The sequence below is a fragment of the Amblyomma maculatum genome, chromosome 11 (assembly GCF_055883805.1).
Source record: "Amblyomma maculatum isolate TAMU_Amacu chromosome 11, ASM5588380v1, whole genome shotgun sequence".
In the NCBI taxonomy this organism is placed as follows: Eukaryota; Metazoa; Arthropoda; class Arachnida; order Ixodida; family Ixodidae; genus Amblyomma; species Amblyomma maculatum.
The window spans coordinates 95,657,121-95,677,656 of NC_139354.1; the positions used below are offsets into that span (position 1 = coordinate 95,657,121).

Below are 20,536 nucleotides of genomic sequence, written 5' to 3' on the forward strand. Positions count from 1 at the left end.
TCGTTACCTTCTTGGTGAGGACGACGACGACCGGTGGGCAGTTGCTTACGGGAATTTCGATAATCTTAAGGTCGCTGCACAAATTTTTCCCCGTGTTGCACCACCTGGAGGAGACATGCGCGGCCTCCGGTTATACTTACGTCTAGGGTCGTTTCTATCAAAACGATGTTGCCTGATGAGTCAGCTTGAGGGGATCCATTAGAATTTTAAGCCATTCCATTGTATGCTGTTCCATAGTTCGCGTCCTGATGGGGCTGGGACAGGTAGGTCACCGCCGCTTGGGGCGAGGGCTTGGCTTGCCCACCGAATTTTTATCTATTGTAGGCCGTCATTGCACCCGCCACCACTTCGGTGGTGGACGACGGCTGTTGTTGCTGCGCGCGTCTTTCTTCACCTCTTCCTTTTCTTTCTTCTTTATTTTCTCTTCTGTCTGCACGAGGCAGCGGAGGTGGCTCAGCTACAGAGCCAGTAGCAGGCCCGTGCATTTATTTGCTTTTCCTTCTTTCTACAGCCACAACAACTTTTACCTGTTTTGTATCTATACCCTCAGGCCGGGTGATACGCGTTAAAGTCCCATGCTATTAAGAGCGGTCCTCCATTCGACGTCACTTGTGCATTTGCGTAAACTAATCGAAACCGCATTGAAGTTTTGGGCGTGGCGGGTTGTGTACATTGAGAATGAATTGACTTTTGAATTTTATTTTTGCAGAAATATTTCGATCAATATATGGTGCAGATTTGTTGTCCCGGTATCGTGCTGTAACACCATCATATTCCTTAATTTTGACAAAGGTGACCCCTCGCGTGTTCTCATCTCGTCCCGCTTACGATTTGTAACTCGCTACCTTGGCGTGCTCAACGCACTCCTGTAAAGGAATTACTTCGGGTTTGTCACTGCTCGTCACAAATGTCTGAAGTGCAGCGCTTTGCGACCGAAGCCTCTACGTATCCGACGCCAGATAGTATCTGTATTGTGATGCAGAACCACATTAAAGTATGAATTTCCTGATAAACCAAAGAAATTATTTCGTCTCCTCTTGCCAAATCTGCCATACTAGCCTTCAAGTGTTCCAAAGCGGTCATACTTTGTTGTTTTAATTATTTTGAGTCGTGTTTCTAAGTCCTGCCCGGGACCTCTTTTCTTTTTTGCTGCAAGAGGATTTTGTAGCGTTAGCTACACTGGCCGAGGCTGAGCAGTTTCGCGTGGTTCCTGGAAATCCGTGTTGCGCAAGCGCCAGGAGCAGTGACGTCACACGGCACGCAGCTGGCGCGCCGTCAAGCGCGCCGGAGCAGCGCGCTCCTACGCGCTCCGCCGCCGCCGTGCGCGCGCCTCGCCGGTCTGCGCTAGCAGGAGTTATGTCTGGCGCCGACGCGTCCCCAGCTGCGCTCCTTCATTGCGTAGTAGCCTATATCCTGGCATAGCCGAGCTAAGCCACTACCATTTTTATTTCCTCGGGAACACTGCCTGCCTTCGGTTCCATCGGCCGCGAAGCTTTACCTATCAACCTAAGCAGCCCCATAACTTGCGCTTGTAACATTTAGTTCTGTTCTTTGAGAACCCGAACCTTCATCTGTGTCCTGGGATTCACTATCATGCAATTTACTTTTGCAGGTGTCTGCGGCGGCTTCTGCTGCTGCTTAAATCTGGAGCCCTCCGTCATCGTCTTGGAAGCTGGCGGCTGCATGATGTCGCGGAAACGAAGAGGAACGGGCTCTTTTATGGCTCTTGGAGGAGGAGGAGAGAACATTTATTTACAATTAAATGATTTGGGAAGGTATGCGCGTATGATTGTAGAGCTAACTAGCAGACCCTATTCCGGGACGCCATTGGCCGCCGACGCTTCCCGAGCTTTCTGAACCAAGGCGCTTGGTCTCCAGGTCCGAGCTGGACAGGGCCGCCTCCCAGCCTTCCCTAGTTGGCTGTTTTATACCTTTTATTTTTGTGTTTGGCTGACAGGCCCGCACAATGTGGTAAAGGTCAGCATACTGCCCGCAGAATTTGCACCTACCTGTAAATGTCGGGTACACGTATGGCGGGATTTAGAAAACGGCCGGTTTGGAGTCATCTAAAGTGGCACTCCTCAGATCTGTCGAGACCTTTGGCGGTTTCTGGGAGTGCCCTCCTGCAGAGGCGTAAATAATTTGTAATGTCCGCATAAGTTATGAGTGGGATTGGTATGGTTGCCTCGGTAGAACCGGAGGATTGAGCGGAACCTCGGGGGAGGAACGCTCGGGCTGCCGCGTGAACGGTCGCGAGTCCGGCATTATGTAGGCCGCATCGCAGTAGGTGGCGACCAGTGCAATCGCCCCTTCCTCCAGCATTAGCACGTCGTTAGTTTTTTACAGAGAGCCCGTTCACCTGCCTTCCTTAGTGCACAACAGCAATGGTGCAGATGCCATCCTCGGTGGGACCCGCTGCATCCGTATCTGTGCCTTTCTTACTGTCATAGTTATTTTGTACAAATTTTGCCCTGGCTTCCCGCCTCCCCTGATTATATTGTTACGTTACGTTATGTTATATTGTTACTACCCCCGTAACAATATATTCCCAATTCATGTTTTTGGGGAGCGGCTTAACCGAGTATTTTTCCACACTTCCGGGATGTCCACTCTGTTTTCTGTGATGGGGAGAACCCCGAAATTGAGGTCTCGGAGGACTTGCCTGCCGGTGCTGGTCACCGACAGCCTAGCAATCAGGCCTGTTCTGTGGGCCTCAATCAGCTCCCCTATTGTATTATGGATCCCGAGCTGGAACAGGCGCTCCGTAAACGCTCTGGCCGGGAGTCCTAAAGCCTTTTTAACCGCCGTCCGAATCACTGAGTCGAGAGGCCCACGGTCACTCTTCCTCAGCTTGAGGAAGGGCGCCGCGTACACCACACAATTAACTGACGACGAACGTCTGAATCGGGCGAACGGTTTCTTTTTTTCAAGAAGTCCACCGTGCTTACCGGATATCCTGCCAATCATCCTACTAATTTGTTCCCAGATGGACTTTAATATTTTCAGAACGTGGCATTGTACCCCGGTTATCAATTTGTAATCCCAATACAGGACGTGTGTTCACTCTGGTATCGGAATGTCGTTTACTTAAATGTGTATGTGGTGTCCTGGGTCTTGATGCTTTGCAATGTGCAAAAGTTCTGATTTATTCGAAGCGCACTTTAGACCACACTTCCGAGCGTAGTTTTGTACTACCGAGGCGGCCTCTTGGAGGGCTTCCTCCATCTGCCCTAGGTTGCCACGGGACGACCAGATGGTAATGTCGTCCGCATAGATGGCGTGGCGTATCATCCACAGCGTTGAACCTCTCTGGGAGGCCTATCCCAGTAAAAAAAAATCAATGGGTCCAATTGGGAAGACCAGTCAGATTGAATTGGTTCTGCCAATCCCAAATGGTTTGTCCAATGGGTACTGTCCAAACCAGCTGGTTTCTTCACTCCCAATTGGGAAGCCCAGTTGATTTCTTCACTCCCAATTGGGACGCCCAATTATTTAGTGACTCCCAATTGGGACTGAAGAAACCAACGGGGCATCCCAATTGGAATTGAATAAACCCATTGGGCTAATGGGAAGCCCAATGAGTTACTTCAATCCCAAATGTAATTATTTCGCTCCCAAATGTGACGCCCATTTGAAACGAATTGGGCTTCCAACTGGGCTTCCCATTGGTTCTGATTGGTCCTAAGCAAACATTCCCAATTGGGAAAGTCAAGTCAGTGATATCCTTGACTGAGATGTGCACAGATATACATACCTGTATAAAGAGACAACATTGAAAAATTTAGTATATGCCGCTTAATCTTATTAATTAATTATATCGTGTTCGCTGTAAGTGCATCCATAATTAAATAAGTTAACTCTGAATAACAAAGATGTGTCACTGGTCCCAGCAGCACTGTTCCAAGAATGTAGTATATAAGTCTGCAACCTGTGGATATATACATTGAATCTGTGTTAGTTCCGCGCATGTAATGCTTGGTTGTCTGTCATGATTTCTGTAAAAAAATTGTAATTTCATTCCACTTGTATAAAAGTCTGCTCCTCTATAACTTCTGGAAGAAAACATTGATATTGCATCTCCCTTCTTTTTTTTTTTTTTTTTTTCAGCTATGTGAGTTCAAACCATCTGGGCTCAATGGGTATGCCGTTTGCGTTCGATAGATGAACCATTTGGTCTTCATGGGTGACCAACTATTTCCAATTGGGAGCACCCATTCATATGAAATGGGCGGCGAAAACACAGTCGGTTTTTGACCAATTCATTTCAATTGGGAAATTTCCAATTGGATTCATTGAATTTTTTTTACTGGGAGGGAAGCAGATGTGCGCACACAGATGAATTGTGGTGTGGACAGCGTGAAGGCGGAAAGCGAAGCCCTCAAAGGGAAGATAAAATATATGAATTTAAACTTTGGTGGTATGCGAGAAGTGCCTATTGGAAGAGCATGCGTTATCTGCGATTTAGAAAGTACAACGTGACTATTATGTCGCCAAGAATTAAGCATCCAAGAAGCCTTTCCTCATCTCCATAAGTAAGCTACAGGAAGGAATGGTCGTAAAAAACGTGAACTGATTTACCAATTTTACAACGTACTGTAATTTTTACTGTTAATGCTTTCATTTTGCTTATTTAAAGCTTTTGTCGCTATTGACAAACATGCACCTTCGAGGAAATATCGTTTATCACAAATACATTCTGTGTAGACAGTAACGCAGTAATAAATTATATGTTTTTTTTATTATTATTATAGTAGCAGTAGCGGCCGGTGGCATCCTGTGCAGCTGTGCAGCTGCCAATGAAGCAGCGCGTGAAACAGTTTGCATCAAGCCGTTCAGCTGCACGTCCTCCTAACGGCTTCAGGCTTTCTAAGTTGACTCATAGTGCTCATACGTCTAGCGACACGCTACGCCCCCTCAGTTGCGCGCGTTTGTCACGGTCACCGCCGCTTGGGTCGTGTGATCATGAGCAGTGTGTTGTCGGTCAATTGTTTATCGTGCTGGTGTGTGCGCTCTTGAATGTTCGTGTGCCGGCGACCCTCATGGCAGCCACCCGCGACCATCCGACCTCTAGAGCTTGCTGATCAACGCGGCGAGAACGGCGCTTAGGCTTACTACGCTCCGCAGGCAGTTGGGGGCCAAGTGTGTGGTGTAGCCGCGCAGCATGGGAGACAGCGGCAAGCCGACGGCCCGGCCGCCGACGGCGCGGCCCGTCCCCATGAAGCTGTTCGCCGCCTGGGAAGTGGACAAGACGACGCCCAACTGCATACCCAGGCATGTGGCTCACTTTATACGGTGCGACTGGGGGTGGTGGGGCAGCGTTGTCGGTGCTGCGCGTTTGTTGGTAGTACCGTTGTGCATCCCGTGACTGCTAACGGTTTCGGCCGCCGCGCAGACGTCCCGTGTGTCTTTCGAAACTAGTCTTGTTATGCCGGCGCACCGGCGCCTATGTTTCTTTCACGTGGTCCCACGACTGCCAGCTTTGATCGCATCTCTGCTTCTCGTTTTGTTTTCTGGCAATGTTGGGACTTACCATTCAATAAGCGCGATTAATCGTTGGGGAACGGTTCTCACGCCCTTCGAGCTCGCTGGCAGCGCTCGGGAGATCAGAGAGGCGTGCCTCTCTAGATGTTTCATGACTTCTTTTTTTCCGCTTTCAACCTTGCTCCGCTCAAAGTGCAGCTGTGAGAATCATGGCCATGGCGGAATTGAGCGGAATAGTGGTTGCAACATAGGTAACGGGGTTTTACTGTTTTCAACAGCTTGCCAGTCGGTAGTTTCGTTGGTATGAACGCGATATTTTGTCATCACCAGTTTTGGGTTCGGATGCGGAAAAGGTGAAGAAATAGCTACGTAAACACAGTCACTGCGCTACTGCTGTAGCAGTACTGGACCGCTTCCATCGCAAAGCCGACGTGTTGATAACAGAATCTAATACGTTATTTATTAGCCCCGCTTGTGTGGGAAAGGAACTGTCTACAATTCCTTACGTTTTGGTGTTTGGATAGCTCCTTTCTCGCAGCGAGAAGTTCTCATTGCGTTGATGCGGTCATCTGCAAACTAAAAGACACTATAACTGGCAGGCCGGTAACAGATCGAGAAAAAAATGCTTTCAAAAGAAATACGAATCAGATGTTAATTGCAGAGTGTACTGGTGTGTTAGTGCTGACATTGTAGAATATGAGTATGTAGTGTGAGCACATATCACCTATAAATATATATTTTACTGAGCCCTGCTTTGAACAAGTATTGAAAAGTCTGTATTCCATTTATTTTCAACTCTGCATGTGTGCAGTATCATGAATGGGGAAATTGGGGTTAGGGCAGTGCACCCAGAAACAATGTGCTAGTCATTTAATGCACCAGAAATCACTATTACACTTATGCTGGTGGATATTGATGACAAGGACTCTAATAGGACTAATTCTTTCAGCATATTCACATGTAACGTGAAATTTGGTGGGAGGAAATGAGATTTGCTGCAACTGTCTCTCTCTGCGGACACTACAACCATTCCTTGAAAGAAGTGTGGAAGGAGGGAGTGAAAGAAGGAAGATTGAGACAGATGCTGTAGTGGAACTCGAGAATAATTTGAAAACAGTTCATAAAAACACTTTCTTTGTGCAGAGGCTGCGAAATAGTGCGGCCGATGTTGCATTTCTTTCGTGCTCCGAGTGGTTTATTAGCTGTGTTTGTATGTCAAGGCCACTGTGGAAGCTTACTTTCTTCTGCACAAAGATGGTGAAAATAGTATGCGAAAATTCCTGGTCCAGCGTATTGGATGCTCTGCTACATTGGCTTGGTAGTTGGGGCGTTTGATTGCTAAACCCAAGGGCACATTATCAAATCCCGGCTATGGTAAGTGATCTTCTATGTGGGCAAAAAACAAGGATAAAGAACTCCTGGTGGTTGAAATTTCCAGAGCCCTGTTTTAAAAGTTCCTTAAAGCCAGAGTTTCTTTAAACCATATTAAAGCCAGTAGCATATTGCCTGTTTTACAGTATAAATTGAGTATTAGGCCATGCATCATTAGCGGCTTCTCACTGGAGTTTTGAGTGGTTCACAGAGGCCACTGTCTCCGTTCGTGGTATGCTGTGCTCACTTCACCGTTGTACGAGGCAGTCTGCACCAAAGTCTTTTGGAACATATTTTATGTAACAGGAAAGATAAATTTCACTTTTGATTGATACCAGCCCAGTGCTGCTTGAAGACAGGAGAATGTTCTTCATTTTGTACGGCCGCTGCTGCTTGCACGTTCTGCCCACAAGTTGAGTCCCATTTGTCGGAGCGTGACACGTCCACTATGTGGAGTGACTGCATCTGGCAGAGTTCTGCAGAGAGGGCTGCATTTGTGTGCTAATTGCAGAGGGAGGTCATTATCCTTTACAACTGAAAGAATGCTAAAAAAAATAACACGACTGACCATAGGGAAAAAAACTAAACAAAAGCTGCTGCACGAGGGTAATATTAACAGCTAATCCATTATTTTCAAATTACTTCAACTTCAAACTTAATGTGCACCTTTACTTTTCTTTTTCGCAAGTGAACGCAATGTTTGAGCTGTCAGCTTCTTTTCTGGTGTTCGGTTTTTTGCTAATTAGATTTGATGCTGAAGTAACCTCTGTTCCAGTACCTCAGACACTGCTGTTTAGTGGTTGTTTTGTCCACAAATGTAGAAGTAATAATAATAAAAAAAGCAGAATATAATGCGAAATCAAAGTTTCATAGAGGTGGCTTTTCTTGTGCTTCACTTCAAGCCTTGTGGTGCTTGGTATAATGTCGTAAACAAATGTCTTGGTGCATCGAGTGCAGTTTATTTTTTATTTTTTTCCACCTTAGGCCACTTCTTGTAACACTACCAGTAGGAAGGCCTAGGTGGTGGCGCCTCAGTGCAGCACAATAAAAGGAGAGCGACCAGCAAATACCAGCATGCTTTTTCTTTTTTTTTGCTTTTAGGTAGGGGTGCAAGTGTTTCTTGGCCACGTTGTATATTGTAGATTAGGGTGAGCTTTACTAGATTCTCTCAAGTCCTCGGGCTTCGTTTGCTCTAAAATACAGAGGTGTAAAAAAAACTTCCCGTCCTTTGGTGGCGCATAAATGAACTGGATGATGTGACGATAGTAATGTGCGATATTTATCTTGCAGGTTGTATTCGACGGGTTTGTTGGACACTGCTGGTTTATGCTGTTAGCTAAGCTAAGCACTTCCATGTCGCTGGAAATGAGCCAGAATTCAGTATTTTGGGCTTCAATAGCAACACTGCGCTTGGCAATATGATTAGCGCTTGAACCTAAGAAATGCAGGCACTAAGAAATGTAAGCATCTTTATCGTGGAAGAAAAATGTAACCAAGGATCAAAAGCAGTATGCTTGTACTGAACTGCAGTTTCCAAAAGCTGCTGGGTGATACGTGAAATCATGTTCAAAGTTCTTGGAGGTACACCCTTTGTCAAAAGTTTAGAACCCAGGGGATTTACTTCCAAGCCATACTATGTGGCTCGTAATGAATTCCCAGGTTTCCATACTTGCTGAAGGCAAAATTTTTCATTCTACCCTCTCCAATGGCTAGAACTTCCACGATTGTTAAAGGATTCATAATATACGGCTTAAAAGCAAACCCTCTGAGCTCAAATTTTTGACAAAGGCTATACCTTCCTTGCTCTCGTGTGCATTATTGCTGTTTGGTGAGGCCGTGGCCATGCAGCACATAGTTAGAAAGGCATTTAGAGGAGCTGCATAGCAAGAATTGCATTAGACTGAAACATGATAAGTTCGGTGATCGGTAAGCATCACAGGCACATCCCTGACCCTTCATTTTCTTGGTTAATCAGGTCACCACTAGGGTATTTCAGTTCTGAACTGCAGGTTGTAGAGTTTTCCTTTGCTACAGCAACTGAACAGCTCTCACAAGTCCATATTTCAATATGGCATGCTCAAGAACCCTGGGTGGTCAATATAGCTTCAGTTTTCTGCCCTCTCCTTACTCTGGCAGATAACAGTTCAGTAATTTCTTGGATGGGTTGCAGTCATCGCCTGTTCTTAGAATCTTTAACTTTGAATGGTTTGCAGTGATCATGTTAATGGATGCTTGCAACTAGTCACAAGGTACCGAATATTCCTGCATCATCAAGACAACTTCAGGTGTTCACTCCATTCTTCACTTTCATGTTTCTTTTTTTTTTTTTTTGCACTCTGTTCCAGAACAAATGTGAGGCTTAGAGATGAGATTTAACCAGTACTCCATTTAATTCTCTGCTTGACTGGCTTGTGCAAAAGACCTCAAGCATTGCTGGCAGCAGGATGTTTTTGCAGATTGCATGTTCTACCCCAGTTACATGGGCATTTCCGACAGCAGCTTCGGTTAGGATTTAAATGAATTTGTATCTTTTTGTGGCAGTTTACTCGAACTTAGTGCATTGGCATTTCCGGTGCTAAAAGGCTTTGGTTCATATCAAAGGCTGCTTTTCTTGTATATGTCTTGTCGTATAACGTTCACTCGTTGAATATCAAATTTTTTTTTCAGTACTTGCTATTTGGTATACGATGTGTATGTATACATGTATGCAGACACAAAAATATGATTCATAAAAATGGCAGCCATGTACTCAAGTAAGAAATCATTGTTCTCAGTGTGTGTGATGCTAAAGAGCGTACACACCAGATTTCACTGGCATGCTTTCTTTTTGGTTATGCATGAAACATCGCTATACAGAGATCACCTCATGGTGATTACTTTTGCCTACTGAATAATTTATGATTGGGTTTTCGTGTCGTATTGTTTCAGTTTCGGCAACCCTGCGGTGGCTTTGACATCTAAGTTCAGTATAGGTTACTCTCGAAGCAGTCAGACTTGGGCATTGTAGTAAATGAAAACGACTGAGCAGTGATTATATTGCTGCTTTTTAATGCTTCATGTGACCTATGCTGTACTTCAGTGTCGCTGCCATCTCGCAGCTGTTCGAACTCCAGCAGCTTAAGAGAATAAATTGAGTTGTGAACAATTAGTGGTTGCATGCAAATATCACGGGGTGACTGACATATAGGAATCTCTTAGCATCCACCTAATATAGGCTGGATATGCCTCTCTGTGAAGAAGTATATGGGAAGCACAAAGTTTTTTTTTGACCATAACATGCTAAAAGCAGTCATGCAGTGAGGGTTCAAAATTATGGTCAGCCACACAGCAGCATATTTTGACGTGGATAAGCCAGTTGTGTGGTCACGTGACGGGGAAGTTAAGGTAAGCTTTGGGGAAAGGGGTGTGTAACTACAATTGGAAGTTCCTCACTTCAGCAATAGCTAAAAAAAAGAACAGTTATTCATTTGGATGGCAACCGAAACCGTCAGTAACTGGGGCACCACTGTACATGAAATGTAAACAAGTAGGTGTTGCTGGCTTGGCTGCTTTTTAAGGTCTCTGCGTGCTGATTGTAACAGCATCTGAGACCTTGCGCGTAGTGTCTTTGTGAAAAGTAGTCGGGCAACTGAGTTTGTTTCTTCGTTGTGTAATGGAGCTCTTGTGGCAGGCCTTGAAGGAGGGAAGACACCAAATTTTGGTGGCATTTTTCTTTATTAATGATGCATAAGCCACTCCTGTGTACCGATCCAGATGTAGTTTTCTAAATAATTTATAGTTGAATTCCCTTTTCTCACCAGTTTTGGTTTTAGCAGCTGAGAGATGTCTGTGACGCCACAATCAAGTCTTGGTGCACGGCATGTAAAAAGAGTGATGTAAACGCTGATCCTTCACTTTTAGGGATTCCTGTTCTTGAGGCTGGCTGGCTTTATCATTGTAATGAATTCAGACTACACAGGAATGATTATATCGCTGTTTTTTCATCCCTCGCGTGACGTAGACTTTGATGTCACAACCATTGCCCGGTTGTTGAAACCGAAACAGGTGAGAGAGTGTACAGTAATGTCTTAGTCATCATTACAAAGGATGAAGCATGAACCTAAACATTGGGTGCTTATACTCCTTGGAGCATTTCATGTGCTTAAGGGGAGGAGAACATCTGTCCTCCCTCTTCGTGACCTTCTGGTCCCTAGTGGTTCCATGAGTGTTCCACTATAGCCCTTAGAAACAAACTTGATGGCCTGCTTACTTTTGTCAAAGACTGCAATGAACTTATAATTTCTGTTGTTCCTTGACTGTGGGCAACTAAATTGGCCTGGTTTTACCTCGTTTGGATTGGAGTAAAAGTTGCCATTTTAACATGATAGCGTTAAAGGCCCTGTTCACCGATTGCAGATTTTTTAAATCCATATATGCAAATGTGTTTGAAAAAACTACTCACAAAGGAAATTTTATGTAAGTGTAGTATTTGTACTGCGAACTTTTGTTCTCCTTGATACAATGTGCTCGTGCTGCTATAACTCCCACCCTGTACCAGCTCAATAAGTGTTAACAGTATTAATAAATAAATAAGTAGAAAATATCATAATCATGGCGCTGGCAGGTGGTAGCTGGCAGCTGGTATGGCCATGCACTGTCACTGGCTGTAGGGTTGCGAGATGGTACATTCGCCAGGAGCTGCCAAATCGGGCGTCTCCTTTCATATGGGAGGGTGACATCAGAGTCAGCTTGCCGAAACTCTTGCATTCACATTATCCCTAGGCCTCGCAGGCACGTTCACACGGCTCAGTTAAAGTGGCGAATTATGTGTGTGCTATTACCCTACACTTTCGCACCATGCCCTTAAAGGACTATAGACACTTCATTTTTGAGTTTGTTTTAGCCTTTGTAATGATGACTAAGACGTTACTGTACATGAATCACCTCATGATATTCGTATATGGCTGCTGAATTATTCACAATCTAATTTCTTTTCTCACCAGTTTTGGTTTCAACAACCGAGTGATGGCTGTGACGCCATAGGTCACGTGAGGGATGAATAAAACAGCGATATAATCGTTCCTGTGTTCTTTTGATTCACCAGAACACTAAAGGCAGCCTGCCTCAAGGACAGGAATTGCAAAAAGCGGAGAGTCAGCGATTTTATAGTTTTTTTTTTTATGCCGCTTGTGACCTGGTCTTAATTGTGATGTCACAGCCGTCTCTCAGTTGCTGAAACCGAAACTGATGAGAAAAGAAAATTCAATGAAATATTACTTAGTGGTCATAGGCAAAAACCACGTGGTGATCCATATACTGGAATGTCTTACACATCATTAACAAAAATAAAAATGCCGATAAAATTTGGTGTCTGTAGTCGTTTAAAAGACAGAGCTTAAGTTCCCTACATAATTTTTTAATGGAACATGCGCATCAAAAATGCTTTTCTCTATTCTTCTTATGAGCGGTACTAGTATCGATGCTCTGTACCTCCACCAAGATGTTATGCGGTGGCAGGTGATGTAGCATGGTGACATCGTAGACATCATAGAAACATGATGACATGGTGGTGAGGTATGCTTTAATATCCAGCAGGCCTGGTGCAATCGCTTCGCCCCACGCCTCTGTACTCCCTCTTCATCGTCTTTGTATTCGTATTAAAGATAACGGAATTAAAATCGCACCTCTTGTGAAGCTTGATCTCCTCTTCCCTATGAAGTTTTCAACTCTAAGGTAGCTCGACGCTTTCCTGATCTAAATGCCATCTGTAAGTGCAAAACAGGGCACTCCTTATATAGCTGCTAGACTTGGCATACATCTAGACAGAGCTGTGTAAAAGTGTTTGTTTAAAGAGTCCACTGTGTATAAGAGAACATAATGTCACTTAGCCTGTGACATTTTGAGACATTTCTAAATTTGCTACATTGTTTTCAGTGGCTTGTTTCAGGGTATTTTTAGTATTTTAAATGAATTATTTGAATTAATAGTTATATAGGTGCTATCTATAGCCTTCTATGCACTTTGAAAGATTATTCATGCCAGATTTGGCATGCCACTGAAGTGAGCACAATGACATTTGTGCACAAAAGCCATGCTTGGCCAAAAATGCGTTGAGAAAAACACGGTTGAAAATTGTAAAAGGGCCCGGTTGGAGAGCTTGGTGTTGGAAGTGAAAGTAATTATTTCCTGGAGATGTGAAACAGTGAAGGCGGCTTGGGGTGACAAGTCAACACACAAGCCTGGTTGCGGGTGGCCCCATGATTTGATGCATCGCACGTTTGAAACTGGGTCGAATTTGCACCTCTAGTAGCTGCCTTGACTGGTTCGACAGAGTTTCTAAATAATATTGCAGCCATTTCTGGCTGTAACTTATTTGTGCACGGAAAAGGAATGATCAGGTGCTGAAGCAGTAGAGATAACAGGGTTGATTTTGTAAAAAGAAAATTGACGCCGTGTGCAGGTTAAAGATCCCCAGGTGGTCGAAATTACTCCGTAGCCCTCCACTACGGCTCCCCTTTCTCTCTTTCCACTTTCACTCCCACCTTCCTCCCTTCCCTTATGGTGTGGTTCAGGTGTCCACAGATCAAGTGTGACAGATACTGTGCCTTTCCCTTCCTGTGAACCAACCAGCCATTTTCTGCAAGCATGACCCCATAAATTAGCTATTTCACAACTGAGGCTCTGTTTCTGTCTTATTGTTTTCATAAATAGCTAATTAATAATGAAGTTTACTGAGAAATGTTGAGTGAATAACTTGTTCCCTTCCTCTCTTGTAGCTATTCACATAAATTACGAACCTCGTTGGTGGAAAGCAATCAGCATTTGTGTTAATTTGCTCTTCTTTGCCTATGTGGAGGGGAAATGTTTTTGAAACACTGCAGTTACCATTCCAAAAGCACAACAGATTTCATTGCTAATGGGGGTAGCGCTTGGATATGATGACGTCTGTAAGATGCGGGCAGAGTATAAATCTCTTCTCACAGCTCGGTTGAACAGGTTTCTACTCTAATTTATCCTGGGGTAAAGAAAGCTTGAGTAGCAAGCATTGTAAAAGGATTAAAATAATGGCATTTCAGTGGAAATACTGCTCTGAAGTAGATTCCAGGTATCTGCAGCATGTGGTGTTGTCTTTCCCTTGAGCTTTTTGCATTGAGGAACTGCTTTTTTTTTTTTTTTTGTAAAGAATTTTTTTTTAAAGGTAGAAATGAGGCAGAACCCGGTTTTTGATAAGGTCTGCTTGTGGTGTCTGCATTTGCTAAAATCGGGCTTTGTCTGAAAACAAAGTACCCTTTTGTGTACTCAGCACAATAACATTTTGTTACAAAAGAGTTATTATCATGCAGAGAAAGCAGTAATTCAAGAAGGGCTCTTTTCGATCAGACCTTAATGGACGCCGAAGGAGTTGTTCAATAGGGTTGCCATTTCTGAGTGAAGAACGTTTTTATCATTGGGAAGCTTCATTATTTGCCCAGAAAGAAGGAAAAACAAAGCGGCTCCTGCTTGTTTCATTGTCAGGGGAGAATTAAGCACAAAATTTTTCATTGGACGCTTTTTCTTTAAAATGATGCCTAAGTAAGCATGGTTGGCTGCATAAAATTTGCCTGCTCTGAATAAACAATTTTAATTGAATTTCTATTTAAGTTTTGGTTTTGTCGGCCAGATGGATGTCATGTGAAGTATGACATATCACGCGATACTTTTTTGAGGAGGCTGACATAAGGGTTGCATCGAGCTTGAACTACTGAACAGTGATTGTTTTGCTTTCTTGTACATCTCACATGATCTCGTACCTACATGCGATTTCGCAACTACTGTTTGGCTGCCGGAACTGAGACTGAAACTATATGAGAGGAGAAATTTAGTTTTAAAATTTTTACTCAGTACAGACAAATTCCACATGCTGATCCGTGTTTAAATGCCTTGTGCATCATGCATCATTCCAAAGCGGGAAGGTAACATTTATTTATTTATTTATTCGATACTGTCAATCCCATCAGAGATCATAACAGGGAGGGCATTCAAAAGTACAGAGGCACAAAAAAATAACAGTGGTAATTAGTCAAAGTACATAAAAAATATGACACGAGATTGTACATAAGAAGATATATGTATAGCAATTAAACATGAGGAGCATGTGACAAGATTTTGGCGGACAAATAATACCTTAAGTGAAAACACAAACGGAAGGAATAACTTCGTAGTGACATAACTCAATAATTACTGAGAAATAAGTAGTTCATTTTCCCACACGTGTGCTGAAGGAATTTAATGATGGATTACTAACAATGGATGTGTTTAAGGTATTCCATTTGCATGTAGCACGAGGAAAGTATGAATATTTGAAAATGTCAGTGCAGAATGAAAACTCGTTTAGTGTGTGTGTGTGATTATTACATGTTTGTTGCGTTTGTGATTTTGACATGTATCTATTGTATTTAGTTGTATTTAATTTAGTTAAGTGGTTAGGACAAATGCAGATTAAGTGCAGTATCACTTTAGTCAGGGTTTTCCTTGCCTCTCTCAATTTTGCATCGTTAGAATCCCTTAATTTGATGCCACACATGGGTAGAGTGATGTAATCAAGAACACTGTCTTTCGGGGCACACTTAAGTTCTGTCTATAAGGGTACAACATGAGAATATTCATAGCTCGTATCGGGCACTCCTTCGCTGGTTCACGCGTATTGCCACTCGCTTAGTCACTAACCTCTTAGCTTACGTCTGTATTATCTCACGCATACATCTTAGCGTACGGTCCTGAGCTACCACAATATATGGAAGACCACCCAACCTAGATATAATGCTGTTCTTTAACCCAGCTATACAGACATGCTTGCACGGCCTAGAAGTAGCATGTCTAATTGAGCATCCAAAGGTCCTGGATGGTTTGATTCCCATCTCAAAAGTGCTGCCTGGTTGGCAGGCCGTGTCACATGACCTCAGGAAGTCGCACAGGCCGCCGACAAATTGGGGCCTGGTCCTGTCACCCACCAACGGCAACCTTCCATCTTTCATCATGCTTTTGTTATTATAGAAACAAACCTGTCGTGATGAAAGTTGATCTGGTGATCGTGGCAGCCGTGGTCCCTCCACATTGTGAGGAGGCCCGAATGTTGCTGTGTGGTTATTTCAAAGAGACTATGCGTTTTCAGTACAGTAACACGAACCACCAACACGAAGTGAGCGAAGGATGTGAGCAGTGACTCATACCCCCCCCCCCCCCCCCCCCCCGCCCAAAAAAAAAAATCCACATATGCTCGCGGCATATGTTCGGCAAGCGTTACTTATCTACAGCAAGCTGTGTGATTATGTTATCGTCTATGTAAAGAAATGACACATGAGGGCTTGTATCTGAATCATTTATGGTGCGGTTTCAATTTCCTTTTAGGTTACTTAGAGGGATGTCCTGTAGTTGTTGACATTTATTCAGCATAAGCATCACGTGCTGGTGTGATACTTGGTGTGGGACAGTCAGATTTTTTTTTGTGAACAGAGAGTAGCATTACTAAGCTATCTCATTACCGTGATCATCGTCGTGTTGAGGCCCTACAGTTTCTTACTCTTACCTAGAGGGAAAGCTGTGTCGTCATTTATGAGAGTTTATATGGAGTTTCCTGACGACCAGTTCAGCTCCCTTGGGCTCCCAAAGCATCATAGGCCGGATAACTACCGAGTACAGAACTACAACTTTTGGCCAGAACTAATGCAAAGATAAACATTGTTCTACCGTAAATAATGTCCTACCATTCAATATCGTGAGTACAAATTGCGATGGCTCTTTCTCCTATTGGCTTAGTTTTGAGCAGCACAAATACAAATTTTTTTTACTTAATAGGCACACTTTGAAAATAAAAAAAAAAGTTTTGAAAACATTTATGGTTGCGCAATTACTTAAGAAAGTTTTTAGTGGCATTTCGGGAAACGGAAACCTTTTATTGGCGATGTCTGGTTTTGCGCCTTCACTACTATGGCTTTTGCAGTCTATGTACTCACCTCGAGATGGTGATGATAATGAGAGACATCATAGTAACGCCACTTGATGCACCTGAGAAAAACCGACTGCCCCGCACCAAGTAGGACAACGGCCCATGCTTCTTAGCACGCCCATGGTGGCTGAAGTGCAGCGCCCTCAGCTTTCCCTCTAGTGTAAGCAACTCAATGGTTGAGGCTGAAACGTAGAGTGCTGAAGCCATAGTAATGATGACTCAAAAGCAGGTGACGCTAATAAAAGGTTTGTTTTCTGTAATGCCATTAAAATTTCTTAAAGTGATTGACCAATCGTATATATTTATGACATTTTTTTTCTCTTTGAAGTGTGTCTATGAGGTATTGATTTTTGGGCTGCTCACACTTGGTCAATCAGAGCTCTTCAATACTACCAGTTGCGGAACGTCCCATAAGGTCCATGTATCGAAAAACGGCAGTATTGATTGGTCAAAATTTAGGTGTATACGAATAGTTACGTCAACTGCGGCCATTAAAGGAACCTGTATCTAAGTTGCAAGCTCTCAGATCGTTGGTAAATGCACAACCACCATGGAAAGTAGAACTAGTCAAGGACTTGCAGTAGCAAAACTTCTTAAATATAACAGCAATATACTTAATTAGGATGGAAAAGGCATGGTCATAATTTTGTTACATATATATGTCCTGCGTCCTTGAACATCCATTGAAGAAGACAACATTCATCTTGTTGGAGGTATGGGGTACATGGCTCGAAGGTTAGCCCAGGATACACAACAGCCAATAACTTGCATAAATGTCCGGTAAGCGCCAACCTTCTTCCAACCGTGGCTACAGCTTCATCTTCTGTCTCTGTGTTGTTGAACGTCGTCTCGTTCAGGGCCGCAGGCCATATATGTAACAATGTTTTGAAGCTGCAAAGCTTGAAACTGTTCATGCTGATGATGCGAGACAAAATTTTTGCTTCCATGAGGTTACTAACGCTCTCGAATTGAAAGCCTACCAAAAGCGTACTCGTGATTTTTCAAGGCTGCGAGGCTTCAAATGGCTGATACCGCTGCCGATGCCATAGACAGAAAATTCTTTTTTCAACCTGGGACTACTGAAGCTGTGGGACTACTGAAGCTGTCGTGTTTAATGAGAATAGTGCACTTCAACTCGCCCCGGTTTGTGCTTCTATATTTGCTCTGGATTTATGTGCCTGTCCTTAGCAAAGTCTGAGCATCAGATTAATGGTTATTCCATAGTCATACGTGACAAGAACATTTTTTTCCGCTTTTTAGCTATTTTTACCTTTAGCATATGTTATCCAAGGTACATTTTATTTTTGCTCTAGAAATAATTTTAGTAAGTGATGTTTCGTGCCAACTGGTTCTGGTTGAGGGAAATGTGCCAACATTGCAGCAAGTACACTCTCTGCATGATGCCTTGGGTTATTGCATCTGAAATTTTACATTTACGTTTAAATTTCAGTGACACACAGCGTGAAAAATGGGGTTTTTGGACACTATACTATGTAACCTCTCTTGTAATTTGGCAAAAAAACAAATATTTCCAAAGGAATTGCAGGGCAATTTCGTACACCTTTGCCATAGCAGTGATCTTTGGAAGTGACGCAGATTTGTCCGCTTATATTTCATGTATAGGGAATGAGAGTGAAATTTTTTTTTTGTGCTGCATTGCTTCGTTCCGCACTTAAAAAGGGAAACAGAAGGTTAACTTTGTTGATTGACAGTCTGTGTGATATAAAATTTTTATGTATGCTAATTGACAACAGAGTCTACTATCCCTAAGTTAGGAGTGCCGTTTTTTTTTTCTGCACTTGGACGCACATTTTTCACACATGAAGGTCAACTTTTGCCATTCTGACACGGAGGTAAGCTTCTATGTGTGTGTGTTTGCGGCCAAATTGACAGATGAAATATGACGCCCTTTATTACGGCAGGAACAGTGCATTTGAATTGGTTGCACCTGTCGCTCGAATAAAATATTTTGATGAATAATATATTAATCAAAATATGAATATTTTGATGAATAAAGTACCTTAACAGCAAGGTGCACTGCGTGCAATTTAGGAGCTCGCTCGAATGAGTGGAAAATTGAGAGCATGAACATTTTCATGATTAGGCATGACCTTTATTTTGTGACGTACATAGTTTTGTTTTGTAGATTTCCTAGGATTTTAGCGCTGCTAGTTTCCTCGAAGGCAAGTTGGGAAAGTCATTGTGCTTTGCATTTGAGAAGAGAATAACAAATTTTAAATTGTGAAGTTTCATATTGAAGGGACACAAAGGACAAATGAAAGTCGACTTATATTGATAGGTAATTGTCCTGGAAAGTCACTCTACTTTCGCTGGAAGCAGAACTTTTATAAGCCAGTAAAGGGCTAGAAAAAAATGGAATACAAGCAACAGGAATGCACGCACTTTTCGAAAGGAAGTTGCAGCATGTCGAGGTAATCGTTTTTTAGCTATGCATATCCAAATGCTGGTTGTGGTGTCTTTTCTGGGCCGATGTTTTGAATTTATGTTGACTGATAGGTAAAGAAGTTTTTTAATGCGGCCAAGTTTTCTAAGAAATAACTGCGTTTCTGCCAGACAGGGATCAGGTTGGCTAGAATAAATTGTGTAATGTATTTTCCAGGAATGCAAGTTGGATGGTGTTGTCCTCAGTGCCCTTAAATGCCTAAGGCACCTGTAACTTCATCGACTGTAGCTAGTTGGTCATCTCATTCGGCCGGTCCATAGGAGGGAGGAGCAGAGATTAGAAGGTTGAACGAGCAGACAATCTTTCATATAGGGGAGAGAGAAAGAAAAATCTGCCAGATGTTTTTGTTCCTACAGTTTTTGTAGAAACTGTGAGAAGACTTGCTGCCACGTGTTCTCCTGTTCTCACAGTCCTCTCCTTGTCTCTCCTAGCCTTCTCTCTCCTCGTCTTCTCCTGTTCCCTCTCCCAAGGTTCACTGTACTATACTCAACATCAGTGATGCTGGCCCTTAATTCATTAAGCACTGTTGACATCACATCATTATACGTCTTTTGAGCTGCGTCATGCGAATTAGAACATAAAATTTCTGCCTGCCTGGCTCGAACTTCTGGGTTGGAGTTTGTAGGTGAGAAATGAAGTGTGCACTTCGTATCGAGCAAAGGGTGGATTGTGCCCTAACGCAACTGATGCCCGGATGGTGGGTGAATAGACATTGAGAAGTGACCCAAAAGCTCGAAAGATATCTCTGAGTCAATGACATCAGAAGCAACTTTGCCGTAGAAAATTTTATGCATGCTGGCGAAGAATCGCCCTAAATTGTCTTCATATAATGGGCGGAAAGTCTGTAGGCTGCATTTTAAATAAAGGCAGCAGAGCTGTAGCTTGAGAAATTGCCAAGGGGGGAAAAAGGGCAGAAAAGCTTAAATTTCTATAAGAGTCAGCTCAATCGAGCGTTTTGAAGGATTCCGAGATTAATACTGATATAATTCTCTCTGTCAGGGGTAACAGTTTCCACAACAAGTTCCGAGAAAATGAATTTGAGATAGTCCCCAGAAAGCGAAATCAGAGTTAAGCAAAAGTCGAGAGATTAGTGGTATGTGTGACCCTAAGAAGGCTCTTTCCCACCTTGATTATTGACCCCTTTTATTATATAAATCCTAGAATCCCCCTTGAATGCCAGACTAGATATTTTGTGTAAACTTCGTTTCATCTGTTCTTGTTTTTCATATCTTTTTTTAATCACTGTTCTCAGTATC

At 43.1% G+C, this 20,536-nt stretch overlaps 1 protein-coding gene across 2 annotated transcripts in view; it reads left to right on the forward strand.

The window, feature by feature from the left end:
• The first annotated feature begins 4,891 nt into the window (after positions 1–4,891).
• KrT95D (phosphofurin acidic cluster sorting protein KrT95D) overlaps positions 4,892–20,536 on the forward strand; it is a 105,078-nt gene continuing 89,433 nt past the window's right edge. For both annotated transcript variants that reach the window (XM_084583389.1, XM_084583390.1), the window contains exon 1: positions 4,892–5,271. In XM_084583389.1, the coding sequence (XP_084439515.1) occupies positions 5,162–5,271 (110 nt within the window). In that variant the 5' untranslated portion in view covers positions 4,892–5,161. The remainder of the gene's footprint in view (positions 5,272–20,536) is intronic.